The sequence below is a fragment of the Orycteropus afer genome, unplaced genomic scaffold, assembly GCF_000298275.1.
Source record: "Orycteropus afer afer isolate SDZICR_OR568_19922 unplaced genomic scaffold, OryAfe1.0 scaffold00389, whole genome shotgun sequence".
Classification (NCBI taxonomy): Eukaryota; Metazoa; Chordata; class Mammalia; order Tubulidentata; family Orycteropodidae; genus Orycteropus; species Orycteropus afer.
In genome coordinates this window covers 952,854-973,866 of record NW_006921976.1, presented here as the reverse complement: position 1 = coordinate 973,866, position 21,013 = coordinate 952,854, and the positions used below count along the sequence as shown (strand labels likewise).

At 36.7% G+C, this 21,013-nt stretch overlaps 1 protein-coding gene across 1 annotated transcript in view; it reads left to right on the top strand.

Moving 5' to 3' along the window:
* The window catches only part of GRID2 (glutamate ionotropic receptor delta type subunit 2), a 1,108,517-nt gene that overhangs the window by 941,940 nt on the left and 145,564 nt on the right, over positions 1-21,013 (top strand). Inside the window, exon 13 of the mRNA XM_042782610.1 lies at positions 881-1,047. Within this exon, the coding sequence (XP_042638544.1) occupies positions 881-1,047 (167 nt within the window). The remainder of the gene's footprint in view (positions 1-880; positions 1,048-21,013) is intronic.

Below are 21,013 nucleotides of genomic sequence, written 5' to 3'. Positions count from 1 at the left end.
TCTGCTTATTTTACAAGACCATAAATTCTATTTTAATCTTTAATGATTTTTCTAGATGAACCTTATTAAGGATATTGTATTTTACTTTGTGGTTGGTACATTTGTGATTTAGTATATCAGTGATTATGGGGGGGGGAAGATAACCACTGAAAGATATTGTACACACTCAGAGTAATGTTTTGTTCCCTAAATAATGACAAGGAAGGTTGTTGAGTTATTTTTTTCCTCATCACAATGTCCACCTTGTGAGTTTCTTCTAAATCCAAGTACAAGATTACCATTACAGCAGGCAACAGGTTAAATCAGAAGGACATAGTACAGGAAATACAACTTGCTGGCTGGTAGTATTAGTCATTCTCTTCAGTTTGACTTATATTACCTATTTGTTTAGAGTATAGATCAGGTACAACAAGTTGACTTCCATATTGGGTGGGTGCAGAAGCCTGCCTGGCTTAGAAGCTTTACAGCTCAAAGGAGTCAATATTTCTTATAACAGCTCCAAAGGCATAGCTTCCCAGGCCAGAACCATTTAAAAGAATTACTATACTCAGAGAAGCTCCAATACATAACATCCTTTTATGTATTTATTCTTCTTCCAGTTCAGATGACATTTACCTCTCAGGGATCATTTTTTTACTATAAACATTATTGCCTAGGACCATAGATAACATTCCACTTTTAACATTCCTGGACAACAGAGCTATAAATTAACCAGTGGCCAAATACTCATTCAGAATAGAAAAGAATTTAGTTAGACATAAATGTTTTCTTATTTTTGATCAATTAAATATATACCAGTGTAATATTTATTTTCTTATATGTAACTTGAAATTCCAAACTTCAATCCTATTTTCTCCTTTTGTTCTTGTTCTTTTCACAGGTAAAATTTGGAAATTATGCTTTTGTATGGGATGCAGCTGTATTGGAATATGTGGCTATCAATGACCCAGATTGTTCCTTTTACACCATTGGGAATACTGTTGCTGATCGAGGATATGGAATTGCCTTGCAACATGGTAGTCCTTACAGGGATATTTTTTCACAAAGGTAAGATTTGTGTGTGGCCTAAATAAGCAGAGGGGGAATTTAGACAAAGAAAATCCTCTTGGTTACCAAATCTGATTTATTACATTTTGTTTTCTCAGTTTGGAGAAGCATTTCACTTTCAACAACAACAACAAAAGTAGCTGTGAGTGGTTGATCAGTAAAACATTCATGTCTTAAAGCATGTACTGAATTCTTGTGGTTATAGAAAAGATGGTTTTCTCATAAAAGGGAAAATTTATTCTTCATGTAACTGATTTCATTCTTGAAAAACTTGATATAGAAAGTGTGTTAGTAATTTCTGTCACGACTTTATGAGCAATCAAGTTTCTGAGTTTGTAGAGACTGAATATTATAGATTTAGGAGAGATTAATTTATTTCTAGGAACACCTAAGCATAAAATAAACTTGAGGACCAAGTTAAAGCTCTGCTGCACTGAAGTACAATGATAAAGCTATTTCCATCTGAATTTTGCAAAAGAAAAATGTAAGAATTTTAGTCTTTCACTTGATGGCAAGGTAGACATGAGTCTTTGTTGTGGAAAAGAAAGAAATAGATTATTAAGAAATTACACCCATCACCACTTAAGAATTTTCTGTTTTTATATTATTATTGCAAGAGAATTCTTTGAGGAAGAAGTTTTGTTTCTTTTTGTTTTGTTTTTGAAATATATGTATTAAATTAGCAATGTACATGAAAGGCCTGGTTGCTGAAAGGAATTCACAAAGGTCATTGCATTTCATTCTATCTCTAAGAAACAAGATTGAGCTAAGAGACATTAGTATTTTCCAGTTGAAAATAAACCATTTGACACTGTTAGTATATTTGTTATTTTCTAGATATTATTCTATCTGTTCTATGAAAGCTAGAACCAGACCAAGCGGGCATTTCTAGAGAGCAACAATGTCTTATGTTTCAAACTATTTGAGTTTCATTTCTCCAAAATTTAGGGTAACAAAGACCTTGAAATTTTCTGTTACATAAAAATAAGAATCAGTAGTCCAGAATTTGTTTCCTAACTCTTCTATTAGCTAATTATAAGATGGGCAAAATGAAGATGTTAGAGACTATATAAGTCTCTGTCTGTGTTAGTCAGCTTTGTCCTTGTAACAAACAAGCAATCCCACTGTCTCAATGATTTAAAAAAAAAAAAAAAACCTGATTCTTGAGGCATGAGGGCTGTGCATTGGTTATCCAGGTCAACTGCACGTCTACTCTATGCATCATCTCATTCTTGAGCCCAAGTAAAAGGAAGAGCTTTATCTTGGGACATGCTGTTCCACTGCAGGACAGTTGCAAAAGATGCCGGTAGAAAGTTGCAGTGCCTATTGCACTTCTGCTAGGGTGTGGCATCTGTCATATCTGCTAACAGACCATGAACCAATGAAAGTCACATGGCCAAGCCAAAATCAATGGGTGAGGCAAGTGTACTCCACCTAAAGGGAAGGAGGGAGTGAAATGAATGTGAACAATAATACAATCTAGCAGTGATCTCTTTTAGTCCAAAAAATTCTAAGAAGAAAACAAAAATGTCCATAAGAAGCAAATATTAAGGTACATATAATGATAAGTCAATCAAAAGCATTTGTTTAACACTTTTAATACCAATAAGGTCAGCAATGTGCAGAAGTTAAAGGTACAAACAAGAAAACTAATAATGCCTGCAAAACACTTTCAAGTCTAGTTGGAGAGACAAGACTGATACACATGAAACAATGAACAACATAACATTTCTATAAATTCAATGCTGACATTTATGTGTGTGTGTGTGTGTGTGTGTATTACCAGTATTTCTTATTTATATTGTATGAAATTGTATACTAGAGATAGTCAAAGAATTAAGTGGTGTATAGGAAATGGATGTGCTAGAATTATCAATAAAAGCTCTCTAGAAAGATAAGCCTTGAATTTGACCTTGAAGGACTAGTGTAGTCAAGCTGAAGGGAAAATATAAGTAGGTCTTGGAATGAAGACAACAGAGTAGAAGTAGGAGATAGCATAATGTGTTGGGAAATAGTGAGAACATTGAATTAATTTGAAAGGAAATTTGAAGTTTACAATTGAGATTGTAAACCAGAAGCAGCTATAAGAATCTATTATACATTCTGGAGCTTACAACTAAAATGATGAAGATGGTGTTTAAGGGGAGGTTCATCTTGTTTTCATATGAAGGATGAATCAGAAGTGACAAGACTAGACCAAACCTGGAGGCATGAGATAATGAAGACCTGGTGTAGAACTCTGACAACAGAAATGAAGAGGAAGGAGCAAATAGAAGAGACTTTTCTAAGGAAGCTTGCACAACATGGTTTTTATTCATTTAGATGTGAGAAAAAGCATGGTAGAATGAAAGGGATGCCAGAGTTTCATGGAAAAGTTTAATAGATCCTTAATATAGTTAAAAGAAGGATTATGGGTGTCCCTTGCTTTTCTGAAGTTTGCTTAACATCACTTCACTTTTACAAAAGAGCTCTGGTGGCATAGTGCCTAAGGCATTTGACTGCTAACTGGAAGACTGACGGTTCAAACCCACCAGCCACTCCTCACAAATAGGGTTGGGCAATCTACTTCCGCAGTGATACCGCCTTGGAAACCCAAGGAGGGATCACTATGAGTAAGGATCAACTAGAAGGCAGTGAGTTTGAGTGAGAGTTTGTTTGACTACATTAGTACCTGTTTCCACCAACCAAAATAAATCTAAAGAGGATTTTTGCTATTATTAAAAACAGCAGAAAGCAAAGCTAGCATTCAGCATTTGTTTTGCAGCAAGCCATTAAAGAGGCAGTACACATACGGAGCAGTGACAGTGGAGTCACCAAGGCCCTTCCCAGGTCCTACACTCAACATCTCACCATCAAGCCACCATAGCTTTGAATTGTGTCTGTGAACACTATCTGTTACAGTGTGATTTTAGGTTTTGTGTGTAATTTGGTATGATTTGGTTGACTATGTTTGGATTTAGGAATGCTCAAAACATATTCCCATATGTTAATGGTCACTGCTTCTTTGTTTTATGGTATTTTAACTTACAAAAGGTTTTATAGGAATGATCTCTTTCAGATAGTGGAGAAAACCTGTATTTATTCTTTACTTATGGTTAGGTGTTTTTCTCCTCACGACATATTCATTGTTTCCAGGCATAATTTCTAGGTCTTTAATGCAAAATATAAAGCCAAATAAAATCAATAGAAGAACATAAGAGCAATTAAAAAATGTTTACTGAATTACATCAACTGTTCCATTTCTTATTATCCCTGTGGTGTTTTACCCATCAGAGATCTGAGTTCTGAGGAAATGTACTCTAGGGAACTGCTGAAAAGTAATATTAACCATTGAGTGTGAGTGTTCTTTTGTTTGCTATTCATTGCGAATGTCAACAGTTTAAATTGTCTCTCTCTGGGAATTTCTTACTAATGACCTCCTGCATCCTGGTTCCCTGGACATCTGGAAGAAAAAAGATCCAGGAAAATAACATGATCTGGCAATTGTCAATGTGCCAACTCATCTCTTTTAATGCAAATATACCACATAAATCAATTACCAAAACTTTCTCCCTGAATTCAGAAAATATTTACATTCATTCTCTTTTGTTATCATCATCACGGAAATTTTCTCCTTATTAACTGATATATAAAATTAGACATACTGTCAAATTCACCCATTATAATACACTTGGAAGTTATTGTATCCATCTTTGATGCATCAATTTACCCTGAGCTGTTGAATGAACTAGATCATTGGTTCCTATTGTGATTATTTACAATGGAAATCACAGTATCCTGAGTAGTTTTTAATAGGTTAATATTAACAATTTTTCAAGTGACTGTACGCCTCTACATAACTATTAAGATAACCAAGTGCTTTAATATTTCATAAATATTTTGTTTTAACAACAAATAACATACAGCAAGACAGTAATTACATTTATTATCTGTTATTTGCAGATATCAGCTTTGTATCTAGGGACCTTGGTGGTGCTGCAGTGGTTAAAGAACTTGGCTGCTAACCAAAAGTTTGGCAGTTTGAACCCCCAGCCACTCTGTGGGAGAAAGATGTGGCAATCTGATTCCATAAAGATTTACAGAATTGGAAACCCTATGAGGCAGTTCTACTCTGTCCTGTAGGGTTACTATGAGTCTGAATCGATTTAATGGCTGTATATTTGTTTTTTGAGAGGGGGATGGGTATCTGTGGTGGTTATGTTGTGTGTCAACTTGGCTGGGCCTGGTTGAGTGGCTGGGCAGCTGGTGGTAGTTATTCCCCATGATGAGACTGGCAATCAGCTCCATGGTAGAATCTACCACAAGCAGCTGAGTAGCTGCCTTTGGGATGTGGTCTGCTTCTTGTATATAAGGAGAAGCCTTGGGAATGGTTTCTAGCTTATGGCATGCTTGGACCCTGCATGTAGCCATGCATTTGTTGAGCAGCCCGCCATGGTCTACCTTGGGACTTACAATGGACTTGAATTAATGGCCTGCCGTGTGGTTTGGTAACATTGGGACTGTGCCTTTTTACTTGTCAACCTTAGGTTTTTAAGCCTCAGCAGCCAGCAGCTGTCTGAGTGAAGAAACGCCTCTAGCTCAGTAGGCCAGGAGCAGGAGGCCGAGCTGGATCCCAAGGCTGAAGAACTTTCACCCAGACCCTAGAGCCTGGCACTTGAACTTGGGCTTAAAGCCTCCAAATTGTAAGAATAAACTCCTGTTTGTTAAGGCATTCCATTTGTGGTATATTATTGTCAGAGCAGCACTAGGTAACCAGAATAGTATCTATGGGTCAACTTGGCTGTGGTTTTATGTGGCTGGGCAGCTGGATGTAGTTATTCCTCATGATGAGATTGGAACCAACTCCATGGTGGAATCTGCTGTGTGGAGCTAATTTCAGCATACATGAGGAAGCTTTGAGGAAGGTTTCTAGCTTTTTGGCACATCTAGATCCTGTGTTGGGCCAAGTCTTCATCTCAGTGGCCTGCAATGAAGCCATCCATTTGTGATATTTCTGTTATTGCAGCACTAGATGACCAAGAGAGTATCTAATATGCTTATATATTTCATAGACACTTCAGAACAATCATATGAAGTGTTTCACACGTGTTTATTGTACTTGCTTATTAGTGCACAGCTATTATGCTACAAGTACGCAGTGATAATGGACATGCTTTGGCAAGCATCAGGTTGAGCATGGGAGACATGGCATATAGTGAAAACTAGAACTTTATGTAATTGTACATGAGCAAACAGGTACAAGAATGCCTTTCAAGGCCCAGGAAGTGGATATACATACATGTATACATAGATATGTATGCGTATATATATGTTGTTGTTATATGCCATCAAATTGGACCCGACTCATAACAACCCCTCCTTGGGTTTCTGAGGCAGTATCACTATGGAAGTAGATTGCCTCATCTTCCTTCCAAGGAGTGAGTGGCTGGTGGGTGTATATATACATATATATAATCTGCATAGAATTGGCTAGAAAAGTTTTGCTTCCTTGGTCTGCACAAAAGTGAGATAACTTGGCAGCAGAATTAAAGTATTTATATATCTCATCATGTGGGGCAAAGTACTAGTGCTATGAGTAATGTTTGCAATGAATTCTCTACCTGGAATTGTTGCTTAATCGAATGCTCTCAAATAGTCATACATTATTTCATTATTATAGGAATTTAAGAAGAGAAGAGAAATGAGTTTTTCTGAATGATTTTATTGTGCTATTAATAAAATTAACTCCAGTGGCTTTTGGAGTCTTAACTATTCAGATGGCTAAAGAGATAACGAAAAAGTACTTATTGAATGTTTCATAAGCCAAAGGAGTATTTAACTTTTGAGTTTAATTTCAGAGTTTGTCAATAAAAAGAATCACTTTTTGCCTATTGGCATCTACTTCCTAAATTTACAGTATGAAACTACCAAGTAACACAAAAACAATTAAGCTTTTCAGGTCACATGGAGAATGATTTTCCATGGATTCATAATAGTGACATACATACATAAACCATATTTTGAAAATGACAGGATTTCAGAATTTTTTGAAATGGAAGGAATTCTCTTTTTCACCAGAAATGAAACTTGTCCCAAGTTGTAAATGACTTCTTCAGAATCACAAGAAGAAATGAAACTGGAAAATTTTCTCATTCCATGCCTAGTTCTCTAGTGACTATACACCCTGTCTTCTCTTTTCTATTGAAATTATATAAGAATAACAGAAATACTTACATGCTGTTGTGTGCCATTAAGTCATTTCTGACTAATAATGACCTTATATGACAGAGTAGAAATGCACCATAGGGTTTCCTAATCTGTAAACTTTACAGCTACCCCTTGTTTGCCATTTTGTTTTACTGTGGTGGCTTACATGTTGCTGTAATGCTGGAAGCTAGGAAACCGGTGTTTCAAATACCAGTAGGATCACCCATTGTGGACAGGTTTCAGGGGAGTGTCCAGACTGACGTAGACTAGGAAGGAGGACTCAATGATCTACTTCTGAAAAAACTTTCCACTGAAAACATTATGAATAGCCACAGAACATTGTTGACATAGTGCCTGATGATGAGTCCTCAGGTTGGAAGGCATCCAAAAATGATTGGGGAAGAGCTGCCTCCTCAAAGTAGAGTTGACATGAATGGATGACATGGATGGAGTAAAGCTTTCAGGACCTCCATTTGCTGATGTGGCATGACTCAAAATAAGAAGAAACAGCTGGAAACATCCACTAATACCCAGAATGTAACATGTACAAAGTAAGAATCTAGGAAAACTGGAAGTTGTCAAAAATGATTTTAGGAATGATCACCATTCCAGGAGGTTGCATATGATCAAGAACCAATTACATTGAAGGAAGAAGTGCAAGCTGCACTAAAGGCATTATTTAAAAACAGGGCTCCAGGAACTGACAAGAGTACCAATTAAGACGTTTCAACAAATGTAGGCAATGCTAGAAGTGCTCATTCACACATGCCAAGAAATGTAGACGATAACTACCTAGGCAAATGACAGTAAGAGAATTATATTTGGGCCCACTCCAAAGAAAGGTATCCAACAAAATGCAGAAATTATTGAACAATATCATTAGTATCCACAAAGTAAAATTTTGCTGAAGATAATTTAAAAATTGTTTCAGCAGTATATTGACAGGGAACAGTGAGAAATTCTAGGCAGATTCAACAGAGGACCTGAAACAAGAAATATCATTGATGATGTCAGATGGATTTTGGCTGAGAGCAGAGAATATCAGAAAGCTGTTTATCCATGTTTCTTTAACTATGCTTAGGCATTTGACTGTATAATCATAATAAATTATGAATAACATGGCAGAGAATGGGAATTCCATAACATTCAATTGTGCTCATGCAGAACCTGTACATAGACCATGAAGTCATTCAAACAGAACAAGGGAATACTGGGTGATTTAAAATCAGGAAAAGTGTGTATCACAGTTCTATCCTTTCACCATACTTACTCGATCTATATGCTGAGAAGCTGGACTATATGAAGAAGAATGCAGTTTCAGGATTGGAAGAAGACTCATTAATAATCTGTGATATGCAGATGATACTTGCTGAAACTGAAGAGGACCTGAAGTACTTACTGATGAAGATCAAAGGCTAAAATCTCATATGGATTACACCTCAATATAAATAAAACAAAAATCCCCACAACTGGACCAAAAAGAAACATGACAAAAGAAGAAAAGATTTAAGTTGTCAGAAATTTCCTTTTATTTGGATCCATAATCCCCACCTATGGTAGAAACAGTCAAGAAATCAGATGTATTGCACTGGGCAAATGTGCTGCAAAAGACCTCTTTAAAGTGTTGTAGAGCAAAGAAAATACCAAGCTATGGTAATTTCAGTCACTTAATGCATTTGAAAGTTGGACAATAAATAAGGAAGACTGAAGAAGAATTTGATGCATTTCAATTTTGGTATTTGTGACAAATATTGAATATACCATGGACTGTCAGAAGAAAGGACAAATTAGTCAGAATGCTCCTTAGAAGCAATATGGCAGGACTTCGTCTCACATACATTGGATGTATTATCAGGAGAGCAAGTCCCTGGAGAAGGACATGATGTTTGGTAAAATAGAGGGTCAATTAAAAATAGGGAAGATCTTCAATGAGATGGACTGATACAGTGGTTACAATACTGGCCTCAAATATGGCAACTGTTTTGAGTATGATGCCAGACTGGGCAGTGTTTCATTCTGTTGTACAAGATATTGCTATGAGTTGAAACTGTATCTATGGCATCTAACAGTAAACAGCAACACTTTTCACAGAAGCAGATTGCCAGGTCTTTTCTCCAACGTGGTAAATCTTTATGGAGGTAGATTGCCCAGTCTTCTTTCCATGGAGTGGCTGGTGGGTTAGCAGTCAAATGTCTTAGGTACTATGCCACCGGAGGTCCTTCCCCATGTTCTTCTTAGTGGTATTGTAATACTGCCCTTTTCTCCCACTGCACATCATATATGATAAATAGATACAGATTATGTTGGGGGAATGGGTGTAGGAGTCCCTAGATGATGCAAACAGTTAATGCATTGGCTGCTAGTTTAAAGTTTGGAGGTTCGAGTCCACCCAGAGCCACCTCAGAAAAAAAGACCTGGTGATCTACTTCTGAAAAATCAACTTTTGGGAACCCTATAGAGCACAGTTCTAAATACACATTGTTCCTGCTGCTCACACTGACAATAGGAGACTATCTTTAAATGTTTGGAACATGTAAACCTGAATGTACATTACTTGATTCAAAATAGAATTGTATCTCAGTGGGGCAAGTTCTGAAGTGGCAGTGATAGGGAAATGAGTGTTATATTACAGAATAAATGTTCTTAAACAGTATGACCAAAGGGGACTACACAATTGGGAAAGAGTAGTATGTTTCTGATGCATCAAATGCAACTTTTTTGAAACAAATAACTTATAAGCACCATTTCACTATGATGATGCATACAGTCCCAAATGCCTGTTAATTGCTGAAGTAAGTAGCACTGAAACAAACTAGTTTCATCACATCCACATTTTCTGCTTTAGATCAAGAAAGCAAGATCATTAAGGTTAGCATTTTTGTATAAAGAAAGGAATATATTCCTTTTTTTCCCCAAAAAAAGGGCAGAAATAGGCCATTGAAGGTTCATTTTCAAGGGAGATAGGATTACAATGAAATAATCATACTTTATTATCTATTTTCATAGTATTTGTATTTAAAATAATAATATATATGTTAACCAAGAGAATTTGAAACTTCTTTCTTTTCTTATAAATCAGCATTAGCTTCTGAAAACCATTGAAAAGAATATGTCACCTTATTCAGAATAACCTCTATTTAAAATAGTTGTCTTAAATTTTGAATTTAGAGAACTTCAAAAAAAAGAGAAAAAAAATGAGTGAGCTTATTTGTCAGTTATTTTCTTCTGTTTCCTGAAAACTTCTGGAGCTTTTTTTTAATGACTAATATCCTATGGGTTTTCCAAATACCTGACTGATGCTTATAGTGGAGAACCTGAATAATTTAAATGTGTATTCACATTTAATCTAAATAGATGGGAAGAAGAAATGCATTCAATGATATTTACAGTAAGTAAATATTTCAAAAAATTGTATCATGTGGATATAATTTTTCATTAGTTTGTTAATCTTGCAAAGTAATAGCCAAATTTTCAGAAAATTATAAGTCTTTCCTCTTAAGAAGCATTCTCACTGCTGAACACAAACTTTGCCATTAGCCAGTGCAATTCCATAGAGTAAATTTTAAGTGTTACAACATTCTTTTTCCTTATACTTATATCCCACAGCATTTGAGGAACACTTCATCCAAGGTACAAGAGTACTCTTTATAAACAAGTATCTTTATTAGACTTTTCTGACAAAAGCAGTGAGACATGAGGAGGTTACAAGACTAGAACAAGGTACAAAACAGTACTGCAGGTGGATAATGAGTCTACGGCTCTAGTCTAAGCCACTTTGCAAGAAACAAGTATGAGCTTTTTTCTACTTGATTTGTGCTGTTTCTAGATCTGGGTAAGTATCGTTTCATTCACAAGACAGTTGTTTCACAAACAAACAAATAAAACATAGTTATAGTGATGCTAAAGACTGGTTTTCTTTAACAAAATATTACAGAACTTAAAATTACAAGTGTGTATTACATTTCAAAATACTTATGTGGTGCACACACACATATATACCACTCCAGTATTTGTAAGCCTGTCAAGAAAGCAATTTAATAGATTACAGTTGCATCACATTTTTTAAATTCAAAACACTCATTTTCACTAGACTAAGCCCCAACACATATTTTGCTGTTAAAAAAAATCAATTTATTTCTAAATGGAAAATTTTTATGTCATTAAGGATAATCAGAGAATGTGCTACTTTTATGTAAAATCAAAAATCCAAACCTCTAGCTGTTGAGTTGATTCCAACACATGGGAACCCTATGTATACACTTAAAATTCTGTAAGCAGAGTAACATCTGTGAATAAGCACTGGACTGCCATGTTAATTATGTTGAAAGGGGAAACAGCCACAGAAGAAGAGACATGAACCAGATTTTGGTATTCATTCAGATGAACTTGCAAACTCCACAAATATGAAACCAAGATGAGAAGTCAGGTGACCAGCCCAGAGTCTAATCCTGGATCAGAACCTATCCTGGGTATCACAAGTCCAGTCTCTCAGTCCAGTGTCCTATCCCCTACATTCTTCTATCAACTCCCTTTGTTCAAAATTAACTTTCTGTCCTGAAAATTTACTAATCATTTTTTTCAGAAGCATATTTACTATAAATATCCCATACAGAGTAGCAGAAATATTGGTATACAGAAACATTCAAGGGGGTTTTAAACATGACTAGAATATCTGCTTAAAAATTATCATTTGATATAGGCATATCAATAGCAAAAGTAGTACAAAAATGGATACAGTGTTAAGACAAGTGTTATTCTTAATTTACAGAGAGAAATGTTGCTGTTGTTGTTAGTTGCCACTGAATGAGCTCCTACTCACAGTAACCCCATGTGCATCGTAGCAAAACAGTGCCCAGTCCTGGGCTATCACCATGCTTGAGCCATTGCTTCAGCCCCTGTGAAATCTGAGTGTCTTACAACATAGGTGGCTCATCAAACAGCACTATATCACACAATATTCTGTGGTAATCATAGGGTTTTCACCGGCTGATTTTTGGAAATAGATGGACAGGCCTTTCTTAGTCTAAAAGTTCCACTGAAACCTGTCCATTGTTGATCCTGCTGATATCTTCAGTCAGAACAAGGCCAGGATCAGCTATGGATCAGAACATCAGTTGCTCATATGCAAGTTTAAGATTAAGCTGATGGAAATTAGATTAAGTCCACAAGCACAAAAATGTAAACTTGAGGATATCTTAAATGAATTTAAAGACCATCTGGACAATAGATTTGTTGCATTGAACACCAGTGACCGAAGATCGGACAAGTTCTGGGATGACATCAATAACATCACACATGAAGAAAGAAAAAATCATTAAAAAAAAAAAAGAAAGAAGAGAAGACCAAGTTGGATGTCAAAAGAGACTCTGAAACTTGCTCTGAAAGAAAAGTAGCTATAGTGAGTGGAAGAAATTATCATGTGAAACAGAATATTTAAAAGGACAACTCGAGAGAACCTAGTAAAGTATTACAATAAAATTTGCAAAGACCTGGCATTGAAAAATCAAAACGAAAGAACACCCTCAACATTTCTTGAACTAAAGAAAAAATTCAAGCCTTGCGTTGCAATATTGAAGGATTCTGTGAGTAAAATATTAAATGATGCAGAAAGCATCAAAAGAAGATAGAAGGAATACACAGTCACTGTACCAAAAAGATTTGGGTGATGGTCAACCATTTCAGGAGACAGCATATGACCAAGAACCAATGAAAAATGCCAAGATATACAGAAGGAATTGGCAATAAACAAGTCTCCAGGAATTGATGGAATACCTAATGAGATGTTTCAACAGAGCACTCGAGGCACTCACTGGTTTATGCCAAAAAATTTGGAAGACAACTACATGGCCAAACAACTGGAAGAGATCCATATTTGTGTGTATTCCAAAGAAAGGTGATCCAATGATATGCAGAAATTATTGAACAATATCATTAATATCAGACAGTAAAATTTTGCTGAACATAATTGAAAAACAGTTGCAGCATTATATTGACATTGAACAGCCAGAAATTGAAGGCAGATTCAGAAGAGGATATGGAATAAGGATTATCATTGCTGATGTCAGATCGATCTTGGATGAACTCAAATAATACCAGAAAGATATTTACTTGTATTTTATTGACTATGCAAAGGCATTTGATTGTGTGGGTCATAACAAGTTATGAATAACATTGCAAAGAATGAGAATACCAGAACACTTCATTGTGCTTATGAGTACACCTGTACAATGACAAAGAAGCAGGCATTCAAACAGAACAAGGGGACACTACATGGTTTAAAATCAAGGAAGATGTGTGTCAGGGTTGTATCCTTTCACCATACTTTTTCAATCTGTATGCTGAGCAAATAATCCAAGAGACTAGGCTATATGAAAAAGAATGTGGCATCAGAATTGGAAGAATACTCATTAATAACTTATGATATGCAGTTGACACAACCTTGCTTGCTGAAATTGAACACTACTTTAAGCACTTACCAATGAAGATCAAAAGCTACAGTCTTCAGTATGGGTTACACCTCAACAAAAAGAAAACAAAAACCCTCACAACTGGATAATAAATAAGCAACATCATGATAAATAGAGAAAAGATTCAATTTGTCAGAGATTTCATTTTACTTGGATCCACCCTCAACTCCAACGGGCACAGTAGTCAAGAAATCAGACAATGTATTGCACAGGGCAAATCTGCTGCAAAACATCTCTTTAAAGTTTTAAACAGCAAAAATGTTACTTTGAAGACTAAAGTGCACCTGACCCAAACCATGGTATTTTTCAATAACCTCATATGCATGTGAGAGCTGGAAAATGAATAAGGAATACCCAAGAAGAATTTGTTCAATTGAATTGTGATGCTGATGAAGAATACTGAAAATAATATGGACTTCCAGAAGAAGGAACAGATCTTGGTCATGCTATCCCTTGGAGAAGTGTATCACGCTTGGTAAAGTTGAGGGTAAGTGAAAAAGAGGAAGACCCTCAATGAGATGGATTGACACAGTGGCTGCAATGATGGGCTCAAGCATACCAAAGATTATGGGGATGGCAGAAGACTGGCCAGTGTTTCATTCTGTTGTGCATAGGGGGGCTATGAGTTGGAACTGACTCCGTGGCACCTAACAACAACAACAACAAGCAAACAAAGTGCTCCAGATAAGGAGCTCTGATGGTGCTGTGGTTAAGGCATTAGGCTGCTAACCAAATGGCTGGCAATTTGAACCCACCAGCCACCCTGCTGGAGAAAGATGAAGCAGTCTGCTTCCATAAGGATTTACAGTCTTGGAAACCCTATGAGGCAGTTCTACTCTGACCTAAAGGGTTGCTGAGTCAGAATCCACTTGATTGCAGTGGTTTTATTTATGCTCCAGTTACTATTATAAGTACTCTAAATACATTAACTTTTTTAATTCTCACAGTAACGTTTTGAGGTAAATATGATTATTAGTCTTACATTACAGATGAGGAATGTGACCCACAGAAAAGGTCTGTCACTTTTCCAAGATCATAAATCTGTAAGGGGCAGAAGCCAGGCTTTGAACTCATGCTATCACCCACTACAGAATCCTGGTTCATACTCACACAAGTCTAAATATGCACACTAGTGCTAGACATAAATACCAGCATCCAAATTTTCTTTGTCCTTACTCAGGTTGCTGCCTTCACGCACATTAAAATGCTAATGGCCATCTTAATTTAAATGAAATTCATGTGACTTTCAGAAATTTAAACAGCATAATGACACACAGTCCTCTACTGCAATGAGAGGACAGGTCCATCTGAAATTGAAGCTGTTTCACATCAACTGATCAGATAAACATACTGAAAATTGAAAGCCGTGGGAGGATAATGCAATTATTCTCCCCCTTCTCCCATCTTCTTTTTCTACAAGTATCTTAAAACTGTACTTGACCAAAACTTTTAATTCTTCTTTCATGGAAATTTTCATTCATTATCACCTTTTAACTGGTATAATTCAGATTTACCTCTTACGTCTCATGTTTCTTTAAGCAGCTAAAATAAATATCAAGTATTAGGCAAACTGTCCATTCATATGGGGAATGTTCACTAATATGAAGCATTATCTTTTATTTCTGTACTTGTATTCCAGCTTATAGAAAATATAAGAATTTCCATATGATGTAAGACCTATCAGTCCATTGTTATTGTTGTTAGGGGCCATCGAGTCATCTCTGACTCATAGCAACTGCATGCATAGCAGAACGAAACACTGCCCGGTCCTGTGCCAGCCCCACGTTCTTTGCAAGTGCCTGTATCTAGTGAGGCATCCATTTGTTGAAACCTCTCAGTGAGTACCGCGTCAATTCCTGGATCCTTGTTTTTCGCCACTTCCCTCAGTGCAGCTTTGACTTCTTCCTTCAATAATATTGGTTCTTGATCATATGGCACCTCCTGAAATGAATGAACATCAACCAATTCTTTTTGGTACAGTGACTCTGTGTATTCTTTCCATCTTCTTTTGATGTTTCCTACATCATTCAATGGGAGCTCTGGTAGCATAGTGCCTAAGGCACTTGACTGCTAACCAGAAGGCTGGCAGTTCAAACCCACCAGCCACTCCTCAGAAGGACGATAGGGCAATCTACTGCCATAGTGATACTGCCCCGGAAACCCAAGGAGGGGACGCTATGAGTCAGGTCCGACTAGACAGCACATAACAACAACAACAACATCATCAATCAACATATTGCCCATAGAGTCTTTCAGTATTGCAACCTGAGACTTGAATTTTCTGTTCAGTTCTTTCAGCTTGAGAAATACCGATCATGTTCTTCCCTTTTGGCTTTCCAACTCCAGGTCTTTGCACATTCCATTGTAATAAGTAACTTTGTCTTCTTGAGCTGCTTTTTGAAATCTTCTGTTTAGCTCTTTTATCTTGTCATTTCTTCCCTTTGCTTTAGCTACTCTCTGTCCAAGGGCAAGTTTTAGAGTCTCTTTTGACATCCATTTTGATCTTTTCTTCCTTTCCTGTCTTTTTAATGACCTTTTGCTATCTTCATGGATGATGTTCTTGATGTCATTCCACAATTCCTCTGGTTTTTAATCATTGATGTTGAATGCATCAAATCTATTCTTTCAAAGATCTCTAAATTCAGAAGGGATGTAATCAAGGTCATAGTTTGGCTCTTGTGGACTTGTTTTAATTGTCTTCAACTTTTAGTTGAACTTGCTTATGAGCAGCTTATGGTCTGTTCCACAGTCAGCTCCTAGCCTTGTTTTTGCTGAAGATAATTCAGTTTCTCCATCACCTCTTGCCACAAATGTAGTAAATCTGATTTCTCTGTACTCCATCTGGTGAAGTCCATGTGTATAGCTGCTGTTTGTGTTGTTGAAAAAAGGTATTTGCAATGAATAACTCATTTGTCTTACAAAATTCTATCATGTGATCTCCAGCATTATTTCTATCTCCAAGGCCAAATTTTCCAACTACCAGTGAGTCTTCATTTCCAACTTTTGCATTCCAATCACTAGTGATAATCAGCACATGTTGATTGCATGTTTTGTCAATTTCACACAGCAGAAGTTGGTAGAAGTCTTCAATTTCCTCATGTTTGGCTTTGGTGGTTGGTGCATAAATTTGAATAATAGTAGTATTAACTGGCTTTCTTTGTAGGCATATGGATATTATTCTATCACTGACTGCATTGTACTTCAGAATAGATCTTGAAACATTCTTTGTGATGACAAATGCCATGCTGTTCCTATTCAGTTTGTCTTTTTTGGCATAGGAGATCATGTGGTTATCTGATTTAAAATGGCCAAAATAGGTCCTTCAGCTCACTAATGCCTAAGATATCAATCTTTATGCATTCTGTTTCATTTTTGATAACTTCCAATTTTCCTAGGTTTATACTTCATACTTTCTATGTTCCAATTATTAATGGATGTTTGCAGCTGTTTCTTCTCATATTGAGGCATGCCACTTCAGCAAATGGAGACCATGAAAGCTCTATTTCATCCATATCATTAAAGTAGGCTCTACTCTGATGATGCAGCTCTTTCCCAGCCATATTTTGAGTGCCTTCCAATTTGAGAGGCTCATCTTCTGGCACTGTATCAGACAATGTTTCAGGGCTATTCATGACATTTTCTGGTAATATATCACACAGTGTTTCACTACTATTCGTTAGGTTTTCCCTGGCCAGTTCTTTGAGAAATGGATAGCCTCTTCCTTCTTCTGAGTCTGTCTCAGCCTGGAAGCTCCACCAAAACCAGTCCACTATGGGCATTGCTGCTGGCACAGTCTCCAGCCTCACAGCAACATGCAAGCCACCGCAGTATGACAAATTTTTCTCCCTTAGCTGTTCGAACTGCTCCATACACTTCCTGGACTTCCCCCTACGTTCCAGCTGGCTCTGTCTGCCACTGCTTCCTGCCACCTGGGGACTCTGTCCTATCCACCTTATCTGTTCAGGCCACCAGCCCTGTATGAATCCATACAGACTACCAATAAGCTACTTGACAACTTAACCTGGTTCTCTACTGTAGCACAACTTCAAAAAATGTAAGAAATATCTCAAAGTATATACCTCAATGTCTAAATTGACCATTTTTGTTAATTTTCTACCTTGCAACTATCATTTTGTGAGTTATTTTTATTTTAAAAAATATTATTGTGTTGTTAATTCCAGTCAAATCAGCGCCAATTCATAGTGACCCTATGGACAACAGAATGAAACGCTGCCGGTCCAGCACCACCCTCAGTCCTTGCTATGTTTGTCCACATCTTGCAGTCACTCAGTCCATCTCACTGAAGGTCTTCTCCTTTTTCACTGACCATCTACTTTAACAAGCATGATCTCCTTCTCCAGGGACTGATCCCTGCTGACAACATGACCAAAGTATGTGAGATGAAATCTGACCATTCTCACTTCTAAGGAGCGTTCTGCCTGCACTTCTTCCAGGGAAGATTTGTTCATTCTTCTGGCAGTCCATGGTATTTTCAGTATTTTTCCAACACCACAATTCAAGAACATCAACTCTTCTGTCTTCCTTATCCATTCTCCAGCTTTCACGTGCATATGAGGCAATTGAAAATACTATGGCTTGGGGCAGGCACACCTTAGTCTTCAGAGTAACATCTATCCTCTACAAGACTTTAAAGAGGTCTTTTGCAACTGATTGGCCTAGTGCAATACGAAGTTTTATTTCTGGACTACTGCTTCCATGGGTGTCAATTGTGGATCCAAATAAATCTCTGGCAACTTCAAACTTTTCTCCATTTATCATGATGTTGCTTATTGGTCCAGTTGTGAGGACTTTTGTTTTCTTTATGTTGAGGTGCAATCTATACTGAAGACTGTAGTTTTGATCTTCATCAGTGAGTACTTGAAGTCTTCTTCACTTTCAGCATGCAAGTTGTGTCATCTGCATATCATAGGTTGTTAAAGAGTCTTCCTCCAATCCTCTTGCTGCATTTTTCTTCATGTAGCCCAGCTACTTGGATTATTTGTTCAGCATACAGATTGAATAAGTGTGAGGAAAGGATACAGCCTTGATGCACAACCTTCCTGATCATCTCTTTGTTCTGTTCATACAACAGCCTCTTGAGCTAGGTACAGGTTCCTCGTGAGCATAATCAAGTGTTCTGAAATTCCTATTCTTTACAATATTACCCATAATTTGTTGTGATTCACACAATCATAGTCATGTAAATCACAATTTATTGACTTTGCATAGTCAATAAAACACAAGTTAAACATCTTTTTGGTATTCTTTGCTTTCAGCCAAGATCCATCTGGCATCAGCAATGATATGCCTCATTCCACATCTTCTTCTGAATCCAGCTTGATTTCCTGGAAATCCTGTGTCAGTATACTGCTGCAACCATTTTTGAATTATCATCAACAAAATTTGAATGATTTGGTATTAATTATATTGTTAGATAATTTCCGCATTCTATCAGATCACCTTTCTTCAAAATGGGCATAAATATGGATCTCTTTCAGTCAGTTGGCCAGGTCACTGTCTTCCAAATTTCTTGAAATAAGCAAGTGTCTCCAGTGTGTCATCCATTTGTTGAAACATCTCAATGGGTATTCTGTCAATTACTGGAGCCTTGAAAAAATGTGAGTATTTGTAAAAATTATTGAACTCCAACATTTTTTATTTTATGTCTCTGACCTCAGAAAATGTATAAAAATTTGAACCTTAATGATAGTCTTGCCAATGTTTTATAAGAATTAGAGTATGGAGGGATGATGAGGAGATGCCAGTACCTGGAAGAAGTCCATGAAAAAAATATGGACTTTCTATTCTGAGAATGCTTTCAGTTATTTTCCTAAATTTCTACTGTCTGTAGTTATATTTTTATTCTGGTCATTTTCCTCAGTTTTCTGTTTCTTTTTCATTAAATAACCAAGATCCCTGCAGCACTCCCTACAAAAGCCAGCTTGATCCCATTAGGCAGTCGCTCATCATCTTTGAGCTAATCAACATGATTTTTACCAGTGTGGATTTCTTCTCTGTATTTTCTTAAACAATTCTTTAACAAAAGGCCAGCAAATTACTTCCCAACCAGATAATATTCTGTAAACTGTTACTGAACCCTTCATTAAGGCTAAAGGATAGAAGAGCTGTGAGCCCAGAGGGGCTAAATATCAGGAATTTAGGACATGTGGAATCACTGAAAAAAAATTACGTAGAGACTAGCCATAATCAGAAGTATGCTTTTTTGATAAATCTAAGAAGAATAGATGCAATGAAATAGAAGTTGTTGTTGTTACATGCCATCGAGTCAGACCTGACTCATAGCTACCCCTCCTTGAGTCACTGAGGCAGTATCACTGCAGAAGCAGATTGTCCAACCTTCCTTCTGAGGAGTGGCTGGTGGGCTTGAACTGCCAGTCTTCTGGTTAGCAGTCAAGTGGTTTAGGCATTATGCTACCAGAGCTCAGATACCAATTAAGAAGTAATTGCTATGACTATAATGTAAACCTCCAGAGAGCAAAGATTTTTGTCTGCTTTATTCAATGATGTCTATCCACACCTAGAAGGAAGTCTAACATGCAGTAGGCATTTGACAGGTATTAGGTGAAAGAATGAATTAATTAATTACCTAAGGTAAAGGCATGAGTAGAGTGGAGGTAATGGAAATAAAAGAGAAGGGACAAATATTGTGGAGGTGTTATTGGGATTTATAAAGAAAAGAAGCCAGGAGAGGAAAGCAGTTGAGAATGAAAGTGATCATTTGGGTTTGGGCATATTGAGTATGAAGCACCTCAGGAAGATGCATCCAGACTGGGATATTCAACAAACAGCAGTGTGAGATAACTGAGAGAGACTAAACCATTGGCTAGTATAGTTATAATCTGCATTAAAAATAATGAAAGACAGAAGCATAGTATATGAACAGAGCATAAAGATAAAGAGAAAAAAAAAAAAAGATGAGGCAAAAACTTCCTTTCAAATGTTCCTCTTTTGCTTTCCTCTCCTTTCCATTCCAAAGGCACTAACCCTAATTGCATTTCTTAGCCCATAATTTCTCTTGTCTCCTGGGAAAACTGACATGTCTTTCTCTCTGAAACTATTCAAATTGTACTTATTTTATGGGTCCCAGCTCATGACTCACCTTGAAATCAGACTTTCCTAGAAAATTCAACCCACCATTGTGTTTCTATATTTTTATCTTCTCTGTACCACGCATTATATCTTTGTTCATCAATCTTTTCTTTTGTTCATACATTAACTTCTCATATATGTTCTAAACTTTTAGCATGAAAAGTGTGTCTTATACCTTCTTTTTTATCTTCCATAGTAAAAAG